At 40.2% G+C, this 23,653-nt stretch overlaps 1 protein-coding gene across 1 annotated transcript; it reads left to right on the top strand.

The window, feature by feature from the left end:
• The first annotated feature begins 16,293 nt into the window (after nt 1-16,293).
• On the top strand, nt 16,294-22,412 carry SPINK7 (serine peptidase inhibitor, Kazal type 7 (putative)). The gene is made up of 4 exons (XM_027546039.1): nt 16,294-16,418; nt 17,780-17,805; nt 18,580-18,704; nt 20,157-22,412. Exons 1-4 carry the CDS (start codon nt 16,298-16,300, stop codon nt 20,200-20,202), a joined length of 318 nt encoding a protein of 105 aa, XP_027401840.1. The 5' UTR covers nt 16,294-16,297; the 3' UTR covers nt 20,203-22,412.
• Nucleotides 22,413-23,653: the final 1,241 nt, after the last annotated feature.

Below are 23,653 nucleotides of genomic sequence, written 5' to 3'. Positions count from 1 at the left end.
TGATATTTATATTTGGTCAGGTATATTCAGATACCAATGATGTCCATAAGGATTGTTTTTGATCTGTATTTTCTAATTCATTTGTCTGTATATCATTAGAGGAGTTAATAGAAATGTAAGGTAAAAGAAGTAATTGGGCAATTACTGGTGCTGGGCATATACACCAAGGAAATCAGAATTTAAAGAGACACATGTACTGTGCTGTGTTCATCACAGCACAGTTTACCATAGCTAGGACATGGAAGCAACCTAGATGTCCATCAGTAGATAAATGGATAAGAATGCTGTGGTAAATATACACAATGGAATACTACTCAGCTATTAAAAATAACCCATTTGAATCAGTTCTAATGAGGTGGATGAAACTGGAGCCTATTATACAGAGTGAAGTAAGTCAGAAAGAAAAACACCAATACAGTATACTAGCACATATATATGGAATTTAGAAAGATGGTAATAATGACCCTTTATGCAAGACAGTGAAAGAGTCATAGATATAAAGAACAGACTTTTGGACTCTGTGGGAGAAGACAAGGGTAGGATGATTTGAGAGAATAGCATTGAAATATGTATATTACCATATGTGAAATAGATCACCAGTCCAAGTCTGATGCATGAAACAGAGCACTCAAAGCTGATGCACTGGGACAATCCTGAGGGATGAGATGGGAAGGGAGGGTGATGGGGGTTCAGGATGGGGGACGCATATACACCTATGACTGATTCATGTCAATGTATGGCAAAACCCACTACAATACTGTAAAATAATTAGCCTCCAATTAAAATAAATTAATTTAAAAATTTCCTATGCATGAATATTCTTTTGAAGGAAAAGTTAAATTAGATACAAATATGTAAGATTTTGGTGTTAACTTTTCACAGACATTCAACACCAAATTTATCACTGCTGCTGCTGCTAAGTCGCTTCAGTCATGTCTGACTCTGTGCGATCCCATAGATGGCAGCCCACCAGGCTCCCCTGTCCCTGGGATTCTCCAGGCAAGAGCACTGGAGTGGGTTGCCATTTCCTTCTCCAATGCATGAAAGTGAAAAGTGAAAGTGAAGTCGCTCTGTCGTGCCTGACTCTTAGCAACCCCATGGACTGCAGCCTACCTTACTGCTGCTGCTGCTGCTAAGTCACTTCAGTCGTGTCTGACTCTTCGTGACCCCATAGACGGCAGCCCACCAGGCTCCCCCATCCCTGGGATTCTCCAGGCAAGAACACTGGAGTGGGTTGCCATTTCCTTCTCCAATGTATGCAAGTGAAAAGTGAAAGTGAAGTCGCTCAGTCGTGTCCGACTCTTAGCGACCCCATGGACTGCAGCCCACCAGGCTCCTCCATCCATGGGATTTTCCAGGCAAGAGTACCAGAGTGGGGTGCCATTGCTTTCTCCAACCTTACTAGCTATTGATAATTGTTAAATCATCATATATGTCATAATAATTTGTAGATACTCTTTTCATCCAAACATCTAACTTTTGTTTTTCACATTTGCTCATTAAAAAAAAAAAATTTACACTCCTTCTTTGAATTGATATATTAAAATCATTAAAAATACTCAACATATCAGACAAATAAGTCTGGCTTATTCATATCTTTAAAATTTGAGATCAAACTGGTTTCAGGTCTTGCAGAAACAGTGGGAGTATATTCTGTGGTAAAATATTCAACAGATCATTTCTTTCTGACAACCACAGAGAACAACCATGGTTAAGATCAACATCCGTATTATCATATAAAAAAAGACAATAATATCCAAGTGGTAGTGCATTAGCCATATATAATTCACATTTCTTACGATGTCATTAAGAATATTTAGTTCAACTACTAAGAGTATTTTTCATAGTGAAACTTTCTCCATAAAGGGTAGAGCGATTTATATTCTAGTTCAACCTCTTTAATCTATAGAATCATTAAGCATGCTTTCTTGTCATTAGAGGTTTGCTGCTGCTGCTGCTGCTGCTGCTGCTAAGTCACTTCAGTCGTGTCCGACTCTGTGCGACCCCATAGATGGAAGCGCACCAGGTTCCCCCGTCCCTGGGATTCTCCAGGCAAGAACACTGGAGTGGGTTGCCATTTCCTTCTCCAATGCATGAAAGTGAAAAGTGAAAGTGAAGTCGCTCAGTCATGTCCGACTCTTAGCGACTCCATGGACTACAGCCTACCAGGCTCCTCCATCCATGGGATTTTCCAGGTAGGAGCATTGGAGTGGGGTGCCATTGCCTTCTCTGCATTAGAGGTTTAGTATCAGAAAATACAACTAGGCAAAACCTTAGTTTAAGATCACATCTGTTGACAATGTAATGTTTCAGAATTTTGTGTAGATCAGAATTTTTCATATTTTAGAATTACTCTTTCATATTCTTATTCACTACAGGTCATTATAAGATATTGAATATATCTGCCTATGCTATACAGTCAAATCTTGCTGTTTGTCTATTTTTTTATATATAGTAGCTTGTATTTGCTAATCCCAAGCTACCAATCTATTCTTCCACTCAACCATTTCCCCTTTCATAACCACAGGTCTTTTTTTATGTATGTTCCTATTTTGTAAATAAGTATATTTGTATCATAGATCCATAGATTCCACATGTAAGTGATATCATATGATACCTGTTTTTCTTTGACTTACTTCACTTACATGATAATCTCTAGGTCTATCCATGTTGCTGCAAATGGCATAATTTCATTTGTTTTTATGAGTAATATTCCATTTCATGCATATATATATGAATATACATATGTATATATACATATATATGTATGAAAAGTGGAAGTGCTAGTTACTCAGTCGTGTCCAATTCTCTGTGACCCCATGGACTGTAGCCCTCCAGGCTCCTCTGTTCATGGGACTTTCCAGGCAAGAATACTGGAGTGGGTTGCCATTTCCTTCTCCAGGGGATCGTCCTGACCCAGGGATCAAACCTGGGTTTCCCACATTGTGGGCAGATTTTTTACCATTTGAGCCACCAGGGAAGATATATATACAATTCTATGTTTTATATATTTATATCTTAATATTTATATATTATATATAATTATATATATATATATCTTCTTTATCCATTCATTTGTCAATGGACATTTAGGTTGCTTCCCTGTCTTGGCTATTGTATATAGTGCTGCAGTGAACACTGGGGTACATGTATCTTTCAAATTATGGTTTCCTTCAGATATATGCCCAAGAGCAGGATTACAGGATCATATGGTAACTCTATTTTCAGTTTTTTAAGGAACCTCCTTAAGTGTTCTCCACAGTGGCTGCACCAATTTACAGTCCCACCAATGGTGTAGAAGGGCTCCTTTTCTCCATGCTCTCTCCAGTATTTATTTCTCGTAGATTTTTTTTAATGATGGGCACTCTGACTGGTATGAGGTGATAACTTCACTGTAGTTTTGACTTGCATTTATCTAATAATTGACAATGTGGAGCATCTTTTTGTGCACCTGTTGGCCATCTGTATGTCTTCTTTGGAGAAATGTCTATTTAGTTCTGTCCATTTTCTGATTGGGTTGTTTTTTTTTTTTTTTTTGATATTAAGCTGATGAAATGTTTGAATATTTTGGAAATTAACCTGTTGTGGGTTTCATAATTTGCAAATATTTTCTCCCAGTTCTCACATTGTCTTTTTGTTTCCTTTGCTGTGCAAAAGCTTTTAAGTTTGATTAGATCCCATTTGTTTATATTTGCTTTCATTTCTATTCCCTTGGGAGACTGCCCAAGAAACTAGTGCTACAATTTGTGTCAGAGAACGTTCTGCCCATGTTCTCTTCTAGGAATTTTATGGTGTCCTATCTTATATTTAAGTCTTTAAGTCATTTTGAGTTTATTTTTGTGTGGTTTAAAGGAGTGTTCTAACTTCACTGATTTCCATGTGGCTATCCAGCTTGCCCAACACCATTTGCCAAAGAGATCATCTTTTCTCCATTGTATATTCTTGCCTCCTTTGTTGAAGATTAATTAACTCTAAGTGTGTGGTTTTATTTCTGTACCCTCTATTCAGTTTTGTTGATGTATTTTCTGTTTTTGTGCCAATACCATGCTGTTTTGATTACTTTGTTCTTTTTCTTCAGGATTTCTTTGGTAATTCTGAATCTTTTATGGTTCCTTAAAAATTTTAGGATTATTTGTTCTAATTCTGTGAAAAATGCCATGGGTAATTTGATAGGGGTTACACTAAAAAAAAACTTTTAAATTCTTTCACTGTTCAAGTTACTGTCACTTAGAAAAAATAAGTGGTATCCCTTCTACTTTCCCTCTTCATAACTTGATACTTTCTAATTTTTATCTTCTAGCTCTTTCCTTCTAAACCAATAGCTTCTCAAATTTTGGCTACTGATCACTCCTAGCCCCTGCTAAACCTCCTCTCATCCTCAGTGCTCTTCCAGATTGGGTCTCTTTACAATGCTAACACTTTTCATCTTCTTCCTTTAGAGTCTCCATTATAAAACTTGATCAAACAGTCAAATCTGGCCCCCACATCCATGTTATTCTCTATCCCAATACCATGATATATATATTTTTAAATACTTGTCAGAACCTGAAATCATCTCAATATTATGTTATTTTTGATCAATTCTTTTTCTACAAGAAAGTAAAGTCCAAGAAGTAAAGCCCTCATCTGTCTTATTTATCTCTGTGACAATAACACTACCTGGGACAGATAAAGGAAATGGTGAGGTTGATTATTACCTGTGTTTTAATAGTAAAGTGATGTTGATATGTCAGGGTAGGGAGGACTTACAGGATTATATGCTGCAATAAGTATTAAAGAAGCTGATCTGTATCATCTGGAGAAAAAAGACCTTGACTAGGCACTTTAGAGCTAGCTGCCTTTGCACATTTGGAATGAGAGAGCAGACACATTCTCTTGATCTCCACTGTAAAGAACCAGAATGTATGAAAGCCAGATAGAGGTGCAGTTCTATTGAATATGGTAAAGAACTTCTGAGCAGTCCAAACAGACCAGAAATCCAGTGACCTTCCTTGGTAACTAGTCCAGATACTGATCATTATGACTTTATGTGAAATTGGAGTAAATCCTTATTTCTTAATGTCCAGGAAAACACCAACATCTCACTGCTGCTGCTGCTGCTGCTAAGTCGTTTCAGTCATGTCCAACTCTGTGTGACCCCATAGACGGCAGCCCACCAGGCTCCCCCGTCCCTGGGATTCTCCAGGCAAGAACACTGGAGTGGGTTGCCGTTTCCTTCTCCAATGCATGCAAGTGAAAAGTGAAAGTGAAGTCGCTCAGTTGTGTCCGACTCCTAGCAACCCCATGGACTGCAGCCCACCAGGCCCCTCCATCCATGGGATTTTCCAGGCAAGAGTACTGGAGTGGGTTGCCATTGCCTTCTCCAATGTTATTAAGTATTCTATAACATAATAAGTTAGACTGTGGCAAATTAATTTGGGGGGAAATTAAGTTAAAGTAAAAAAAAAAATCTGTACTGTATAAAATTTAATAGAGCCTTTAATAAAATAAAGTGCATTATGACTCTCTCCATCTCTCCAAATGAAATAGTATCTCGGGTTTCCCAAATCTAAGTGACCAGAGAGCTCCTTTTTCAAGAAATACTAGATAACATTTCATGGGATACCAGTGTCTTAAAGATCAAAGGTCTATGGTTCTCTTTACCGAAGAAGGGCATGAATTGGTGGGGCTGGGGGTACAGAGGGGTAAATGTTATGGATTGATTGGTGTCCTTTCCAAAATCCATGTGATAAAGTCCCAACCCCTAATGTAACTGTATTTGGAAAAGTGCTTTCAAAGAAGTAATTGAGGTATGACTGGTATAATAAAGGTGTGGCCCTAGTTAATAGGACTTGTACCTTTATTAGAAGAGTAAGAGTCACCAGGGCTCATATACCCGGAGTGAAGTCCCTGTGAAGACACAGTGCAAAGGTGGCTGTCTACAAGCCAAAGAGAAAGGCCTCAGGAGAAACCAGCCATGCTGGCTCATTGATATTGTTCTAGTCGCCGAAACTGTGAGAAATGAATTCCTGTTGTTTAAATCATCCAGTCTTTGGTATTTTGTTATGGCAGCTCTAGCAGACTAACACATTCTCTAATGTTGGCTAATTCTGGGGTTACAGATATTCCCTTCAGCACTGAGCACAGTAGACGTGATTTTACTAACAGGAGCCAGGAGGTGCATGTGTGTGTATATAATCTAGATCCAGATAGTGTCAGCTTACTTAGAAGAAACATGAACCAACAAGACAAAATAGTCCTTACTGTTAATTAACATCATCTTGTCCCATGATTGAAACTATTAAGCCTTGGTGATGCAATTAAACTGAATAGAACCAAAGTATAGAATTACTAGATATACTAACTTCCTGTTCCCATGAAAAGTAGGGTATAAGGTCCCATCAGAGGCAAGATCAAAATGCAAATATTCAGATCTCTGGGTCACTGTGCCCAGTGCATGGAGGCATGATCACAATGGAAAAAAGGAAGGGAAAGGAAAAAGAGTTGGAGCAGAATACCCAGTCAGTCCAGTGGTTAGGATTCCATGCTTCCATGTAGGGGATGCAGGTTTGATCCCCCAGTCAGGGAGCTAGGATCCCACATGCCACAACAACAACAACAAAAGCTGAAGCATGCAGGGGCCACATAGGGAAGGGAAAAGAGGACAGATGAAAGGTTACAGTTAGTTCAGCCAGATCTAGGTCACTGATTGCAAACTCCACAAGAAGGCCTTGAAAGTGACGGATGCCAGTAAGAAAGGCACTGGGCGTTGAGGGCGAGCTGGTGAAGTAATTAGGAGAGAAAAATAGAATCAAGTAGTAGACTTCTGACTTCTTCCCAGCCACTCCCAATCCACAGCCTTATTTATCACTTGAAAACATTAGGGTTCCTTGGAGGGGTTTTAACCTGAAAACTTGAAGCACCAGTCTAATCTCTCTAGTTGTGGCCGAAGCAGAAAGTACCAAATGGTGAAAGGACTGTCACAGCATTGCATGTTTGACAGATGAAGGTGGGGGACAGAGAAGGAGGCTTTGTCCCCTGGTTCTCAATCATCCCCTCTCCCACTGGAATCCTCTTCCTTTCCAGATGATCCTCACACATGAAAATGCCATGCACCATGACCTGGTGCTCAGCCCCCTCTGCCTGCTCACTTGAGACATCAGCTATCCCTCCTGACTAGTCTGATTTGGCCAGTTTTACTCCTATTACTCCAATTTCCAACATGTCTTCAAGGCTACCTCTTAGATTTAAAGGCAATATACCAGTGATTAAAAACATGGACTCTTAACCTTAACCATAAACTCACTTCTCTAAGTCCCTGTTGCCTCAGCTAAGTAACAGGGCAAATAGCAACACCCATCTCATGAGATGGTCTTAAACTATTTCAAGCACACAGAAGGTATAGCACAGTTCCAGCACAAGTAAGTGCTTAGTGTTTGGTGGGTTTTCTTATTTTAAGGTTCCCTTCCTACAGCCAATCTTCCACACCTAATTACTGCCCAGCTGAGATACTGGCTTCCCTCTTTCCCTCCAGCTAACTGAACAAAACCATCCCAAAGAAAGAGAAATGCAAGAAGGCAAAATGGTTGTCTGAGGAGGCTTTACAAATAGCTGAGGAAAGAAGAAAAGCAAACGGCAAGGGAGAAAGGGAAACATATACCCAACTGAATGCAGAATTCCCGTAAATAGCAAGAAGAGGTAGGAAGACCTTCTTAAACGAACAATGCAAAGAAGTAGAGGAAAACAACAGAATGGGAAAGACTAGAAATCTCTTCAAGAAAATTAGAGATACCAAGGGAACAGTTCATGGAAGGATGGGCATGGAAAAAAAAAAAAAAATGGCAAGGACCTAATAGAAGTAAAAGAGATTAAGAAGAGGTGGGGAAAAAAAAATACACAAAAGAACTATACAAAAGGTCTTAATGACCCAGATAACCATGATGGTGTGATCACTCACCTAGAGCCATACATCCTGGAGTGGGATGTCAAGTGGGCCTTAATAAGCATTACTACAGACAAAGCTAGTGGAGGTGATGGAATTTCAGCTGAGCTGCTTCAAATCCTTAAAGATGATGCTATTAAAATGCTGCACTCAACATGCCAGCAAATTTGGAAAACTCAGCAGTGGCCACAGGACTGGAAAAGTTCAGTTTTCATTCCAATCCCAAAGAAAGTCAATGCCAAAGAATGTTCAAACTACCATGCAATTGTACTCATTTCACATGCTAGTAAGGTTATCCTCCAAATCCTTCAAGCTAGGCTTCAACAGTATATGAACTGAAAACTTCCAAATGTACAAGCTGGATTTCAAAAAGGCAGAGGAACAAGAGATCAAATTACTAACATCCCTTGGATCATAGTAAAAGCAAATGAATTCCATAAAAAATTCTACTTCTGCTTCATTGACTATGTTAAAGCCTTTGACTGGATCACAGCAAACTATGGAAAATTCTTAAAGAGATGGGAGTACCAGACCAGCTTACCTGTTGCCTGAGAAACCTGTATGCAGGACAAGAAGCAACAGTTAGAATCAGACATGGAACAAATGATTGGTTCAAAATTGGGAAAGGAGTACATCAAGGCTGTATATTGTCACCCTGCTCATTAACTTCTAGGCAGAGTACATCATGCAAAATGCCAGGCTATATGAATCACAAGCTGGAATCAAGATTGTCAGGAGAAATATCAACAACCTCAGATATGCAGATAACACCATGCTAATGGCAGAAAGTAAAGAGGAACCAAAGAACCTCTTGATGAGGGTGAAAGAGGAGAGTGAAAAAGCTGGCTTAAAACTCAACATTCAAAAAACTAAGACCATGACATCCAGTCCCATCTCTTCATGGCAAATAGATGGAGAAAAACTGGAAACAGAGACAGATTTTGTTTTCTTGGGCTCCAAAATCACTGCAGACAGTGACTGCAGCCATTAAATTAAGAGACACTTGCTCCTTGGAAGAAAAGCTATGACAAACCTAGACAGCATATTCAAAAGCCGAGACATCATTGTGCTGACAAAGGTCTATATAGTCAAAGCTACGGTTTTTCCAGTAGTCATATATGGATGTGAGAGTTGGACCATTAGGAAGGCTGAGTGTTTTTGAACTGTGGTGTTGGAGAAGACTCTTGAGAGTCCCTTGGACTACAAGGAGATCAAACCGGTCAGTTCTAAAGGAAATCAACCCTGAATATGTATTGGAAGGACTGATGCTGAAGCTGAAGCTCCAGTACTTTGGCCATGTGATCCGAAGAGCCAACTCATTGGAAAAGCCCCTGATGCTGGGCAAGATTGAAGGCAAAAGAAGAAAGAGGAGACAGAGGATGAGATGGTTAGATAGCATCAGCGATTCAGTTGACATGAATCTGAACAAACTCGAGGAGATAGTGGAGGACTAGGAGCCTGGCACACTATAGTGCATGAGTCACGAAGAGTCAGACGACCTAGTGACAGCAACAACTGTCCCAGGAACTCTTCACTCAGGCCCAGTTCCAATTTAATCCTCTCACCCTTCTCTAAATTACTAATAGGTTGCCTTTCCCCTCCCTATGACATCTAAAATCCACTAGGGAAGGAATCCTGATACTCAATCTTTTCTCTCATTTCATTTTTATATTTTTCTTCACTAATTCTATCCTGCCTTCCCTAGAATGGAAGGATGGGTATCATGATCCTCTGTGAGACTTCAAGTTTCCACTCCTCCCAGGACTATGGGGATGAATAAGCAAACTGCCTTCAGCCTAAAATGCACTGACTACTTTTTTTTTTTTTTTTTTTAACCTTCAGAGCCTTCATCTTTCACCCCCAAAGAAGTCTCCATAATCTGTGGCTCACTGTGCAGCTTGAAATTTTCTTCTCCATGTATACAGTTACCAAAAGTCAAAGCAACCCTACACTGATCCCCTGAACTTACTTTTTCCTGACCTTTTTGAATCTACAGACATTTACCTCCACCCGATCTTCATCTACTTTATCTTTGTACACAGCTTGAAGGTCATTATCTCAGCCCCAGCCCTGAGCAATTAAATAGGACACTTTGCTTATCAGCTACAGCTTCCATAAACAATTGTTCCTATTCGCCACACCTACTGAGTGCAAACTTTGCCTGAACCTTGACCTCTAAACCTACACTGCTCATACCTTGCATAGTTCATCAATACCTTGTGAAATAGTTGACTCCCTTGCAAATCTACTATAGTCTTTATGGCCACCCTCAAGTCTCTGATGTACACACTCCCTATCCATAACATCATTTTTTTCCAGTGATTCAGTGTCATATTTTGGGAGAAATATTAAGCATGGTACTGATTGGGTCTGCTAAAAAATAGTACTAATTTTGTCTAGTGGCCACCAATTTCATATCCTTTGTTGATTCTCTGACTTGCTCCCATCAATTTCTATGCCAAGCCTTCTTCATTCTACTCCAGCTTTCAGACAAACTTGATTCTTCCACTGCAAAAGGCAATCCCAGAACATAACAGTCAGAGTCAACCTTACAATAGGTTCCCCTTCATCTTTTTTTCTCTCTTTTCACAACATCTGTCTTTCCACTCATCTGCTTTCCTCTGCCTTCCTGTCACAGGGAATGGTGTTACACCTGTGCTCTTAGTCTTATTTCTTATTTTTCTAGACTCCTCTAATTAGCCCCTTTTCATCAGGTAATCTTAAATTTCTTCATCTTCCTTTTCACTTTAAAACATGCTTAGTCCATCTGAGACTTTGCTGCCTTCGCTTCTTCCATTCTCCTCCTTTGACCATCAAACATCTAAAAAAATAACCCTATCTTTCCACTTCATCCTAATCACTCTTTGATTCCATTCCCAATCCTTTTAGCTAATATTGCATTTTAAACTGCAACAAAACACTTTCTTGAAATATAATGGCTTTTTCTTAGTATTCATTCTCTTCAAACTTTCATAGCAAACAATAAAGCTTATAATTAACTCTATTAGAACATTCACTCCCCCTTTTTTCCATGACTGAACTTAATAGTTTCCTAAATTAATTGGCATTATAATCTTGGGAAGATCATTTAAATCCTCTGAGCCTCGACTTACTCACTGATAAAATTAGGGTAATAAAAATTCCTCCCTCAATGAGTTGTGATTAATATCATATTCCCTATAATTAGTTACTATATATCAAGTTCTAATTATGATACTGATATCTGATACATACACACACACACACACACACCAGAGATTTTACATGTATATATATATATATATATATATATATATATATATACTATATGTATGCATATATATATATATATATGTATAATTGCATTTCACACTCAAAACCACTCTGAGGTAAATATTGTTTCTATGTTACAGATGAGGAAACTAAATATCCAGAACTTAATCTACTCACTCAAAGTCACACAACCAATATTTATTAGAAACAAAAGATCCATGGGACTCAATGCATACGTTCTGTATTAAAATTTAAAGAAAAATTTTTTTAGGCTGCACTGTGCAGTATGTGGGATCTTAGTCCCTTGACCAGGGATCAAACCCATGTCCCATGTAATGGGAGTATGGAGCCTTAGCCACTAGACCACCAGGGAAGTCCCAAAGCACATATTCTTAACTAAGATTATATTGCTTCCCAAACAAATATGAGTCAATATTTGGAGAGGCATGCAATGTCATTTATTATTATCTTTTGTAAGTGCTATGCTTTGGAATGGACTACAATAAATCTGAAAGCAAAGCACTGGTGGAACAGTCTACTGCCTTCCCCCAGGGTTTTCATACCTATGTCCCCAGGCCCAAAAGACAAAAACAATGGTCATTTGGACAACTGTACTTGGACAATACGGTTTACAATCTAACATCAGCAACCCTAGCAGATTCTCTTGGCCTGTCAATAATAATAAGACTCATAGCAACAATTACATGCACTGCACTTTAGAACAGACTTTCATGTAAAAGACTTCAATTATGTGAACTCTACTGGGGCTAGTAACAGGTCCCACTTGACATGAAACTAATGCTCGGGGAGGGTGGGGGTCTGCATCATTTGCCAATTATTTCTAGTTCTCCCCATTCTGGTTTTCAATAGACAAGGTAACACTGTATTCCGTAATCTCTATGGTTCAGATCAGATCAGTCGCTCAGTCGTGTCCGACACTTTGCGACCCATGAATCGCAGCACGCCAGGCCTATGGTTGCACACGGGTAAACGATGGCGAGGCAAAGTGACATAGGTGCCAATTCTGAGCTGGAATATTCAATTGCTGTAAATGCAAATCCTTAGCAATACATCTTTACTTCACTTCACCTTGACAGTTAACAACATTCCAAATGGTGACTATCCTGTATACTTAGAACCCACTGAAGCAATGGTGCACCATCAGCTGACCACCATTCATGTATAGCTTGTATGTATTAATAAAAATAAACATGTATTGCTTTAAGTCACAGAAATGTTGGGGTTGTATGTTCAGTCAGTCAGTTAGTCAGTTCAATCACTCAGTCGTGTCCGACTCTTCGCGACCCCATGAATCTCAGCACGCCAGGCGTCCCTGTCCATCACCAACTCCCGGAGTTCACTCAGACTCACGTCCAACAAGTCAGTGACGCCATCCAGCCATCTCATCCTCTGTCATCCCTTCTCCTCCTGCCCCCAATCCCTCCCAGCATCAGAATTTTTCCAATGAGTCAACTCTTCGCATGAGGTGGCCAAAGTACTGGAGTTTCAGCTTTAGCATCATTCCTTCCAAAGAAATCCCAGGGCTGATCTCCTTCAGAATGGACTGGTTGGATCTCCTTGCAGTCCAAGAGACTCTCAAGAGTCTTCTCCAACACCACAGTTCAAAAGCATCAATTCTTCGGTGCTCAACCAACTCTCACATCCATACATGACGACTGGAAAAACCATAGCCTTGACTAGACAGACCTTTGTTGGCAAAGTAATGTCTCTGTTTTTGAATATGCTATCTAGGTTGGTCATAACTTTTATTCCAAGGAGTAAGCGTCTTTTAATTTCATGGCTGCAGTCAACATCTGCAGTGATTTTGGAGCCCAGAAAAATAAAGTCTGACACTGTTTCCACTGTTTCCCCATCTATTTCCCATGAAGTGATGGGACCGGATGCCATGATCTTCGTTTTCTGAATGTTGAGCGTTAAGCCAACTTTTTCACTCTCCTCTTTCACTTTCATCAAGAGGCTTTTGAGTTCCTCTTCACTTTCTGCCATAAGGGTGGTGTCATTTGCATATCTGAGGGTATTGATATTTCTCCCAGCAATCCTGATTCCAGCTGGTGCTTCTTCCAGTCCAGCGTTTCTCATGATGTACTCTGCATAGAAGTTAAATAAGCAGGGTGACAATATACAGCCTTCACATACTCTTTTCCTATTTGGAACAAGTCTGTTGTTCCATGTCCAGTTCTAACTGTTGCTTCCTGACCTGCATACAAATTTCTCAAGAGGCAGGTCAGGTGTTCTGGTATTCCAATCTCTTGAAGAATTTTCCACAGTTTATTGTGATCCACACAGTCAAAGGCTTTAGCATAGTCAATAAAGCAGAAATAGATGCTTTTCTGGAACTCTCTTGTTTTTTCGATGATCCAGTAGATGCCAGCAATTTGGTCTCTGGTTCCTCTGCCTTTTCTAAAACCAGCTTGAACATCTGGAAGTTCACGGTTCACGTATTGCTGAAGCCCGGCTTGGAGAATTTTGAGTATTACTTTACTAGCGTGTGAGATGAGTGCAATGGTGCGGTAGCTTGAGCACTCTTTGGCATTGCCTTTCTTTGGGATTGGAATGAAAACTGACCTCTTCCACTGCTGAGTGGACTGAGTTTTCCAAATTTGCTGGCATGTTGAGTGCAACACTTTCACAGCATCATCTTTCAGAATTTGAAATAGCTCAACTGGAATTCCATCACCTCCGTTAGCTTTGTTCATAGTGATGCTTTCTAAGGCCCACTTGACTTCACATTCCAGGATGTCTGGCTCTAGGTCAGTGATCACATCATCGTGATTATCTTGGTCATTAAGATCTTTTTTGTACAGTTCTTCTGTGTATTCTTGCCATCTCTTCTTAATATCTTCTGCTTCTGTTAGGTCCATACCATTTGTGTCCTTTATCAAGCCTATCTTTGCATGAAATGTCCCCTTGGTATCTCTAATTTTCTTGAAGAGATCTCTAGTCTTTCCCATTCTGTTGTTTTCTCTGTTTCTTTGCATTGATCACTGAGGAAGGCTTTCTTATCTCTTCTTGCTATTCTTTGGAACTCTGCATTCAGATGCTTATATCTTTCCTTTTCTCCTTTGCTTTTCGCTTCTCTTCTTTTCACAGCTATTTGTAAGGCCTCCCCAGACAGCCATTTTGCTTTTTTGTGTTTCTTTTCCATGAGGATGGTCTTGATCCCTGTCTCCTGTACAATGTCACAAACCTCAGTCCATAGTCATCAGGTACTCTATCTATCAGATCTAGGCTCTTAAATCTATTTTTCACTTCCACTGTATAATCATAAGGGGTTTGATTTAGGTCATACCTGAATGGTCTAGTGGTTTTCCCTACTTTTTCAATTTCAGTCTGAATTTGGCAATAAGGAGTTCATGATCTAAGCCACACTCAGCTCCTGGTCTTGTTTTTGTTGACTGTATAGAGCTTCTCCATCTTTGGCTGCAAAGAACATAATCAATCTGATTTCAGTGTTGACCACCTGGTGATGTCCATGTGTAGAGTCTTCTCTTGTGTTGTTGGAAGAGGTGTTTGTTATGACCAGTGCATTTTCTTGGGAAAACTCTATTAGTCTTTGCACTGCTTCATTTCATATTCCAAGGCCAAATCTGCCTGTTACTCCAGGTGTTTCTTGACTTCCTACTTTTGCATTCCAGTCCCCTAAAATGAAAAGGACATCTTTTTTGGGTGTTAGTTCTAAAAGGTCTTGTAGGTCTTCATAGAACCATTCAACTTCAGCTTCTTCAGCATTACTGGTTGGGGCATAGACTTGGATTACTGTGATATTGAATGGTTTGCGTTGGAAATGAACAAAGATCATTCTGTCGTTTTTGAGATTGCATCCAAGTACTGCATTATGGACTCTTTTGTTGACTATGATGGCTACTCCATTCCTTCTGAGGGATTCCTGTCTGCAGTAGTAGATATAATGGTCATCTGAGTTAATTTCACCCATTCCAGTCCATTTGAGTTCGCTGATTCCTAGAATGTTGACATTCACTTTTGCCATCTCCTGTTTGACCACTTCCAATTTGCCTTCATTCATGGACCTGACATTCCAGGTTCCTATGTAGTATTGCTCTTTACAGCATCAGACCTTGCTTCTATCACCAGTCACATCCACAGCTGGGTATTGTTTTTGCTTTGGCTCCATCCCTTCATTCTTTCTGGAGTTACTTCTCCAGTGATCTCCAGTAGCATATTGGGCACCTACTGACTTGGGGAGTTCCTCTTTCAGTATCCTATCATTTTGCCTTTGCATACTGTTCATGGGGTTCTCAAGGCAAAAAAACTGAAGTGGTTTGCCATTCCCTTCTCCAGTGGACCACATTCTGTCAGAAAACGTCAATGCCTTTCTCCAAGCCTCAAAAGGGCTAAGGTCACTATTCCTTTCACTATTATTTTTCTTTGATTCATGGACTTGTTGCCTCGAAAGTAAAACAACATTTTCCCAGGAGCCAAAATATAAACCTAAGTGTAACCTGTTGATTACTAGGTCAGGAAGATCCCCTGCAGAAGGGACAGGCTACCCACTCCAGTATTCTTGGGCTTCCTTGGTGGCTCAAATGGTAAAGATTCCACCTGCAATGCAGGAGACCTGGGTTTGATCCCCAGGTTGGGAAGATCCCCTGTAGAAGAGCATGGCAACCCACTCCAGTATTCTTGCCTGGTGAATCCCCATGGACAGAGGAGCCTGGCGTGCTACAGCCCATGGGGTTGCAAAGAGTTGGACATGACTGAGCAACACAGCACAAGTACAAAGTGTAATCTGACTGATCTGAGGGTAATAGTCTCTATTTTGGTGAAATACAGAAAGTTTGATATTTTCATTTATTCTATAACTGTGTCAAGTAGCCTATATTTAATCTCTTCTACTCTGAATTTTAGAATTTAAAGGAACAACATTCCCCACCCCTAGAGCAGGCAGAAAAATACTTCTCACCTTGAATAATCAATTTGTTGATCAAACAGGAAGTAGCAATTAAGTGGCAAGGACTGTAACACCACCCAGGGTGTGACATTGTGCTTTGAGAGCCTCTCAGAGCCAACCCTGACTTTGCATGACCTCACAGGAAAGGCGGAGAAATCAAACATTGCCTTATAAACATGACCCTTTCCTAGAGTATGGCTGATGCAGTTGTTGTGACCATCCTGAGTAACCTCTGCATCACAGCAGTCTCCATCATGAAGACTACTGGGGGTCTCCTTCTGCTCTGTGTAGTGGCCCATCTCTGCTCTTGCTCAGGTGAGTTAAGGGTAGATAGTGCCCTTAATAGCCATAAGCTTGTTCTCTGACATAGCCCCTCCTAGGATATGAACATCTCAGAGAAATGTCTGGTCATGTGGATTTAAAGGATACTAGTTTGTAATAGCGGAGAAGGCAATGGCAAGCCACTCCAGTACTCTTGCCTAGAAAATCCCATGGATGGAGGAGCCTGGTGGGCTGCAGTCCATTGGGTGGCTACGAGTCGGTCGCGACTGAGCGACTTCACTTTCACTTTTCACTTTCACACAATGGAGAAGGCAATGGCAACCCACTCCAGTGTTCTTGCCTGGAGAATCCCAAGGATGGCAGAGCCTGGTGGGCTGCTGTCTATGGGGTCGCACAGAGTCGGACATGACTGAAGCGATTTAGCAGCAGCAGCAGCAGCAGTTTGTAATAGAAACAGCCCTGGCCTGGAAAGGGAGAATCTTAAGTCCCACTTGGAGTTGAAGGGTTTGAATCTAGAACATTCCCTTTCAAGGATTTTTATTTCCATTCATGGGACCAAAACCAAAAACACACACTCATTACTTTTTTCATAAGTCTACCATCTTATTGTGTGTGTTAGTCGCTTAGTCATATCTGACTCTTTGTGACCCTGTGGACTGTATCCCACCACATTCCTCTGACCATGTAATTCTCCAGGCAAGAATACTGGAGTGGGTTGCCATTCCCTTCTTCAGGGGATCTTCACAACCCAGGGATTGAACCTGAGTCTCCTGCATTGCAGGCAGATTCTTTACCATGTGAGCCACTGGGGAAGCCCATTTTATTAGGACCTGGAAACTGCCGGTGTTATGAGATACTACTTCTCATCACAAAGATGCAGAAAAACTTGAATCTCTCTCCAAATTAATCCAGGAAAATAGGAAAAAAAATTATCCAAAACCCAGGAGTCAACAATTAAACTTTTATATAGTGAAAAATTACTTAAATAAAATTATAATACCTTAGAGATATTCTACTACTTTTCTTCATATCAATTAGGAGGGGAAGACTATCAAAGATGGTGCTTCAGGCTCTTAGAAACAGTGAGTGCAATACTTTTATTGCTATCTGATTTAAAACATTATCAGAGACACAATGAGCTCCAGAAAACATCCTGTGGTATATAAAGGGAGGAAATTTGGATAATTCTCTTACTTGAACCAAGGATTACCTAACACAGTGGCCATCTGGCTTCTTCAGAATACAGTTGGGTTTTGTGAAGGGACAGGGTAGGTGCTGAAACTAATTACCAGAGGAACCACAGAGTCTTATTCGACAGACTGACTTTACATTAATTAATGAGACCTCACAACTCTGCTTTATTTTTAACATTTCCAACTGAATCTCTCTTTCAGAAGCTGCTAGCCTGCCTTTGAAAACAGTGAGTATACTGAACCACAATTTAATTTGTTTAATTTCCTACTTAGTTTAATTTTATATTTACTGTATTTACTCAACAAACACTTGAGAAATACATATGAAAGGTTAATTCAGTATGCCTGTGGTGGGGTGAGTGGACAGGTGAAAGGCAAGGCAGCTGTAGGTAAGTTGCCTCTACTTTTCAGAAGGCAGCTGTAGAAATGTGATATACATATAAGCAAATAATCTAAGTGTAAAGAAAATGTTCCAGAATTTAAAAAAAGAGAGAGGGTACTTCTAGCTGAGAAGCTGGTGATGTCTCCATGGAAAAGGCAACATGTGAGAGGCAAAAGACAGTTACCTTGGTTAACAGCACAGATTCTGGATTCAAATCCCAGCCCTACCACTAGCTAGCTTTTATATTATACAAATTCCCTCTTTTTTTAAGCCCAGATCTCTCTCATCTATAAATAGGGGTAATAGTAGAACCTATCCACTTCAGTTTTCTGAAGATTAAACAAACAAACAAAAAATCCATGTAAGATTTAAGTTTAATGCCTGGCAAGGAAATACGCAGGAGCTGTTAACTGTGTGTACTAGTAGTAATAGAAGTGATACTGGTGGTACTAGCTTTTGTCAGTGTGGTCACAATATTATCAATAGAAGTAGCACACCAGTTTCAGAGTATAAGAGCTGGAACTTCCGGATGGTACTGTGCTTCCTGTCAGATAGAGGCCAGGGTAGCCTAGCTTAAGGATGAGGAGAAAAGCAGGACATTCTCTTGCGTATGTTGCAGGTGAACTGCAGCATTTACAAGAAGTACCCAGTGGTGGCCATCCCCTGCCCCATCACATACCTGCCTGTTTGTGGTTCTGACTACATCACCTATGGGAATGAATGCCACTTGTGTATTGAGAATTTGTGAGTATCTCATGGGAAGGAAAAAAAGCTAGGGCACCGTCCTTCACTGCAATCTTCTCCTCTTTCCACTAGAATGCTCAGCTCTCTAAAAACTGTACTTACGCACCAAGAGTGTCTGGGAGAGAGAAAACTTGCTGCCTCACAGTCGGATTAAGGATGAGCCACCTGCTCTGCCAGCTTGGACTGGTCCCTCCATGACAGAGCCTTTAATTCCCATCTGTCAGCTGAAAGTCTAACAAGACCAGAAGCCTTCAAATTACTGTCTCTAGAGCCCAGAGGTTCTGTAGAGGGAAGTTAGGAGTCACCCAAGAGGTTACAGAGTTCATTTGGGGAGGTCTCCAGTTCGAACCAGCTTTGGACTCTTTTAAGTAGTGGAGCTCCACATAATTTCTTATTGGAAGAAATGTTTCTGAATCCCACACTAAAAAATAATTCAAAACTACTATCCTATCATGTAGAATAGAAGCCTCTTATCCTACTTCTCAGAGACTTAATGGCCAATAGATTATTCTTAGATAAACTGTGACCAGAAGGTCTTTATCCTCCTCAATTTCCTGGTGGCTGTAAATATCTGTAGCCTGAGGCAGTAGGGAGGATAAGGCTACCACAAAGATTTTTTTTTCTTCAATCTGAAATAAGGAATACAATAAAGTCCAAGCTGTCAGGACTTGGGCTAGAATCCTCATGGACATGCTTTAACTATTTTGTTTGGCTTACTCAATGTTTTGGAAGGCAATATAATCAGGCAGAAGACACTTCTTTCATGCAAAATAGGCAACTCAGGAGTGGTAACAACCAGTTCCCTTTGCTCACTGTTAACTCTCTTTTAGACCCCTGGGTTTTGGCCACTTAGCTCTTGTGTTTTTCTGTTTTTCTTTTTTTTTTTTCCCATCTTTGTGATTATCTTAACAAGTTAAAATATCACATTAGGGTCTGAGCCCAGAATGATATGTCTACACACTGATTCCTACTCAGGGGCTTTTATTTCACAGAAGGGAAGATTCTCTAATGTGCACAGACACTGGGCCCTCAACCTAGAAAACAGCTTGCATCCAAGGACACTGAAGAGGACGCGTGGTGGACGTTCCCCTTACTAGTGCAGGGCCCAGCCTCACCACGGGCCCTGCGGACCAGGAAAGCCCGAGGGGCCGGCCACCCCAACTTCCCTTGTCAGAGGTTCTCCTTCTTTGCTGGTTTAAGACACTGGGTGATTAGTCTGGGCTCTAGGATCGGTAGAGGGAGCAGGTGGGATGAAAATATCACTGGACTAGGGACATTCTGCTACTCGCTCTGTCAGAAACTGCCTGTAGCAAGGACACTCCTTTTTAAGGACTCATTTTCCTCATGTGTAAAATTAGGCTATGGCTGCAATCTCTGTAGTTCCTTTCAGCTCTAAGATAATGTAAATTTTCCTCCTGTGTTAATGATCCTCTTAATTGTGTCTTCCCATAGGAAGAGTTATGGAAAAGTTCAGTTTCTTCATGAAGGAGTATGTTAACTTCCCTACAGACGTGGATACAGAGCAAGGATATCATCATTGCCATCATCATCATTCCTGGTTCCAGGAGGGGGGAACTGGTAGGGAGGGGGCAGAGACAGACCCAGAGTCATCTTTGTTGGGTGGGGAAAGTTGTGCTCTCCTTCAGACTTCTGTCTCACTGACTGACAAATACATGTCAAAATAAACTAAAAAGTACAACGAAATTGTAACAGCTCATTGTTGAGTTCTAAGCATCAAAATAATTACACTTATTAAAAACTTTGCAGAACTACTATCTACCTAGTAACTTCAATAGATCAAAAGATAAAAACCTACTTTAAATGGAACATAAGGAGCAAAATATGTGCAATGCCTACTGTGGTTGTTCAGTCACTGAGTCAAGTCCGAATCTTTGTGTCCCCATGGACTACACCCCACCAGTCTTCTCTGCCCATGGGGTTCCCCAGGCGAGAATACTGGAGTGGGCTGCCATTTCCTTCTCCAGGAGATCTTCCCAGACCAGGGATCAACCTCACATCTCTTGCACTGGCAGGTGGATTCTTTACCACTGAGCCACCAAGGAAGCCCTTTGTAATGCCTATAGCACAGTCATAAATATTTTCAGGAATGACATGGCTTCACAACTACAAATTTATTTCATAAACACATTTTATAGCAAAAATTATCAAAATAAACCACTGAACTCTCTGACATAGCTTAAACAATCTAACTTATTCCTAAGGTTTTTAAAAAGTATATGTTTAAAATAAATTGACAAAAATTTTTAATTTGCAATAGGGACCCTATTTGGGCAATTAATTTCCTAATTGTTCTAATGAAACTCTAATTCCTAATTGAGTCTTCTTTACTTGACATACCAGTCTGTTTTAACAAGGATGCTGTGTGATTCTACTCAGGGAGGAAGGAACAGTTGCAAATCCTACTTCAAATTTAACACAGCTCTGAACCATCTTTATCATTTTAATTATCAATCTAATTGTGCCACAAACATCAGCTATTCCATATGAATAAATCCTGACCCATGATTTTAGATTCTCAATCCCCTAATTCTAATGTTAAATGCCTAATTTATCCATAATCCTAGATAGTTCATAGTGCTTAATTCAAATCTAATATTTCTCAGTCTTTGATCTTCGTGACACACCTTCTCAACCAAATTGTAAACATGAAGAACCAGTGTCTAAATGCACAAAAGAGAAGAAACCCTGGTCCAGAAATGCTGAGTAGTGAATAAAAACAAAACCTCATCGTTTCTCCTTTCTTTTCATTTCCCTTTTCCTCTCTCTCAAATAGTTTTCCTTTTCTCTATACTATTTTTTTCTTTTTCTATATAGTCCTTCCCTGTTATCTCTTATTGCAAACTTTTCCTAACTTTTCCTTAAATTCATTACCTTTTCCTCACTTTCTATAGTTTCTATAAGCATCTTTTATTTATTCAAAGCCTTCCAGCCTCCATATCTCAAGGTCTGACTGTACATCCCTTTGTAGCAATCGTCAGATAAGCACATATGCCCGTATAAACACTTGGGGAAATTTTAAGTTATTAGACATTTGTCTCAAAATGAAGAGACCTGGGGACTCACTTCCAAAATGTCTACCACGTATATTATTCTACAGTCAAATCCTTATCTAGGCTTATAGCTTAATTGATAGCTTACACCTCAACATTTAAAAATAAATTCTAATTTCATATAAACCCAAAATTCACCTTACATCTAAATCCCAATTTTTACCTTTCACAACTGCTCTATAGCATAAGGCTTAACCACTCCCTTCAAAGGCCAACTCTTTATTCTATCATTTAAATCAAAATTCAAAACAAATCTTTAACATTAATCTTCATGCAATTCATTTCATATAAATGAATCTGAGAACCAACACCGAACTCAGTCCTAAACTTTAAAAACTGTAATCCTAATGTTTTGCTGTCTCTGGGTCTTATTTCTATTCATTGATTGAACTGAAATGCCTATGTTTATATGCATGTTGCACTCTGCGTATGTGTGATTACGTCATGGGAAACTACAATCTCACTGTATGCTAGTAACTACATAGGTGTATGTTCACATGTGACTCTCTTTATAGATGACCAGGTCATGACTGGTGGCCCCAGTAACCTGACCTTAAGAACTGTGTTTGAAAGTCAATATGTACAAAAATATAGTGAGTTAACTCATTTTCAGTTAATAAACATGTAGATTGTTTCATTTAGTATCTTATTGTTGACTATTTACACTATGACAAATCAGTTCCTGTTGTTGGTTTCCCCAAGTAATGAAAGGCTAAAACTGAATTAAAGTAAAAAGCTAAACCACAAACTAACAGAAAAAATAAAACATGGCTAAGGAATTTATAACACTTGTTATAAATGTTTTGTCATAATCATTTATAACAAAATAATTTTTCAGCCTGAACTGTTGTTTTGATCCAGTTGCTTTGAGTTAAATGATTTCAAACCAGTTCTGTGCCTCTGTGACAAGCTGCTTCTATTGAGGCTTAATTGAGTTTGCCCAATGGCACCCCACTCCAGTACTCTTGCCTGGAAAATCCCATAGACAGAGGAGCTTCGTGGGATGTAGTCCAAGGGGTCACTACTAGTCAGACATGACTGAGTGACTTCACTTTCACTTTTCACTTTCATGCACTGGAGAAGGAAATGGCAACCCACTCCAGTGTTCTTGCCTGAAGAATCCCAGGGATGGGGGAGTCTGATGGGCTGCTGTCTATGGGACAGCACAGAGTTGGACACAACTGAAGCAACTTAGCAGCAGCAGCAACTCACTGCATGTCTCAGTCTGGATCTCCTTCTGGTTATTAGTTTGTGGCTATAAAGCTGACAGTAGTATCCTTTCTAACAATCTTATTTGTTTCCTACCATGTCTACAAGCAGTCTCACAGAGTTGCCTGAGAGGTGGGGTAAGCGAATGGGTTCTTCATGTTCCACAGTTATTCTGCCTGTACCAGTGAAGACACGATGCACTTGACTTCCTTAAGCCAATGACCTGGACCTCTTTGTTCTTTGGAAACTTTGTGGAAGAATGGATCAGTCTTGCCCCCATACTTGGGGCTCTGGATTATCTCTGGTTCAGGAAAGCCAGACATCCAATCATAAATGTAAATGTCAAATCAGTTCAGTTCAGTCACTCAGTCGTGCCCGACTCTGTGACCCCATGAACCGCAGCACGCCAGGCCTCCCTGTCCATCACCAACTGCCAGAGTCTACCCAAACCCATGTCCATTGAGTTGGTGATGCCATCCAACCATCTCATCCTCTGTCATCCCCTTCCCCTCCTGCCCTCAATCCCTCCCAGCATCAGGGTCTTTTAAAATGAGTCAGCTCTTGCATCAGGTGGCCAAATTATTGCAGTTTCAGCTTTAGCGTCAGTCCTTCCAATGAACACCCAGGATTGATCTACTTTAGGATGAACTGGTTAGATCTCCTTGCAGT

This window comes from Bos indicus x Bos taurus, chromosome 7 (assembly GCF_003369695.1).
Source record: "Bos indicus x Bos taurus breed Angus x Brahman F1 hybrid chromosome 7, Bos_hybrid_MaternalHap_v2.0, whole genome shotgun sequence".
Taxonomy (NCBI): Eukaryota; Metazoa; Chordata; class Mammalia; order Artiodactyla; family Bovidae; genus Bos; species Bos indicus x Bos taurus.
The sequence above is the reverse complement of the archived record's forward strand: the minus strand, read 5'-3'. Positions and strand labels throughout refer to the sequence as shown.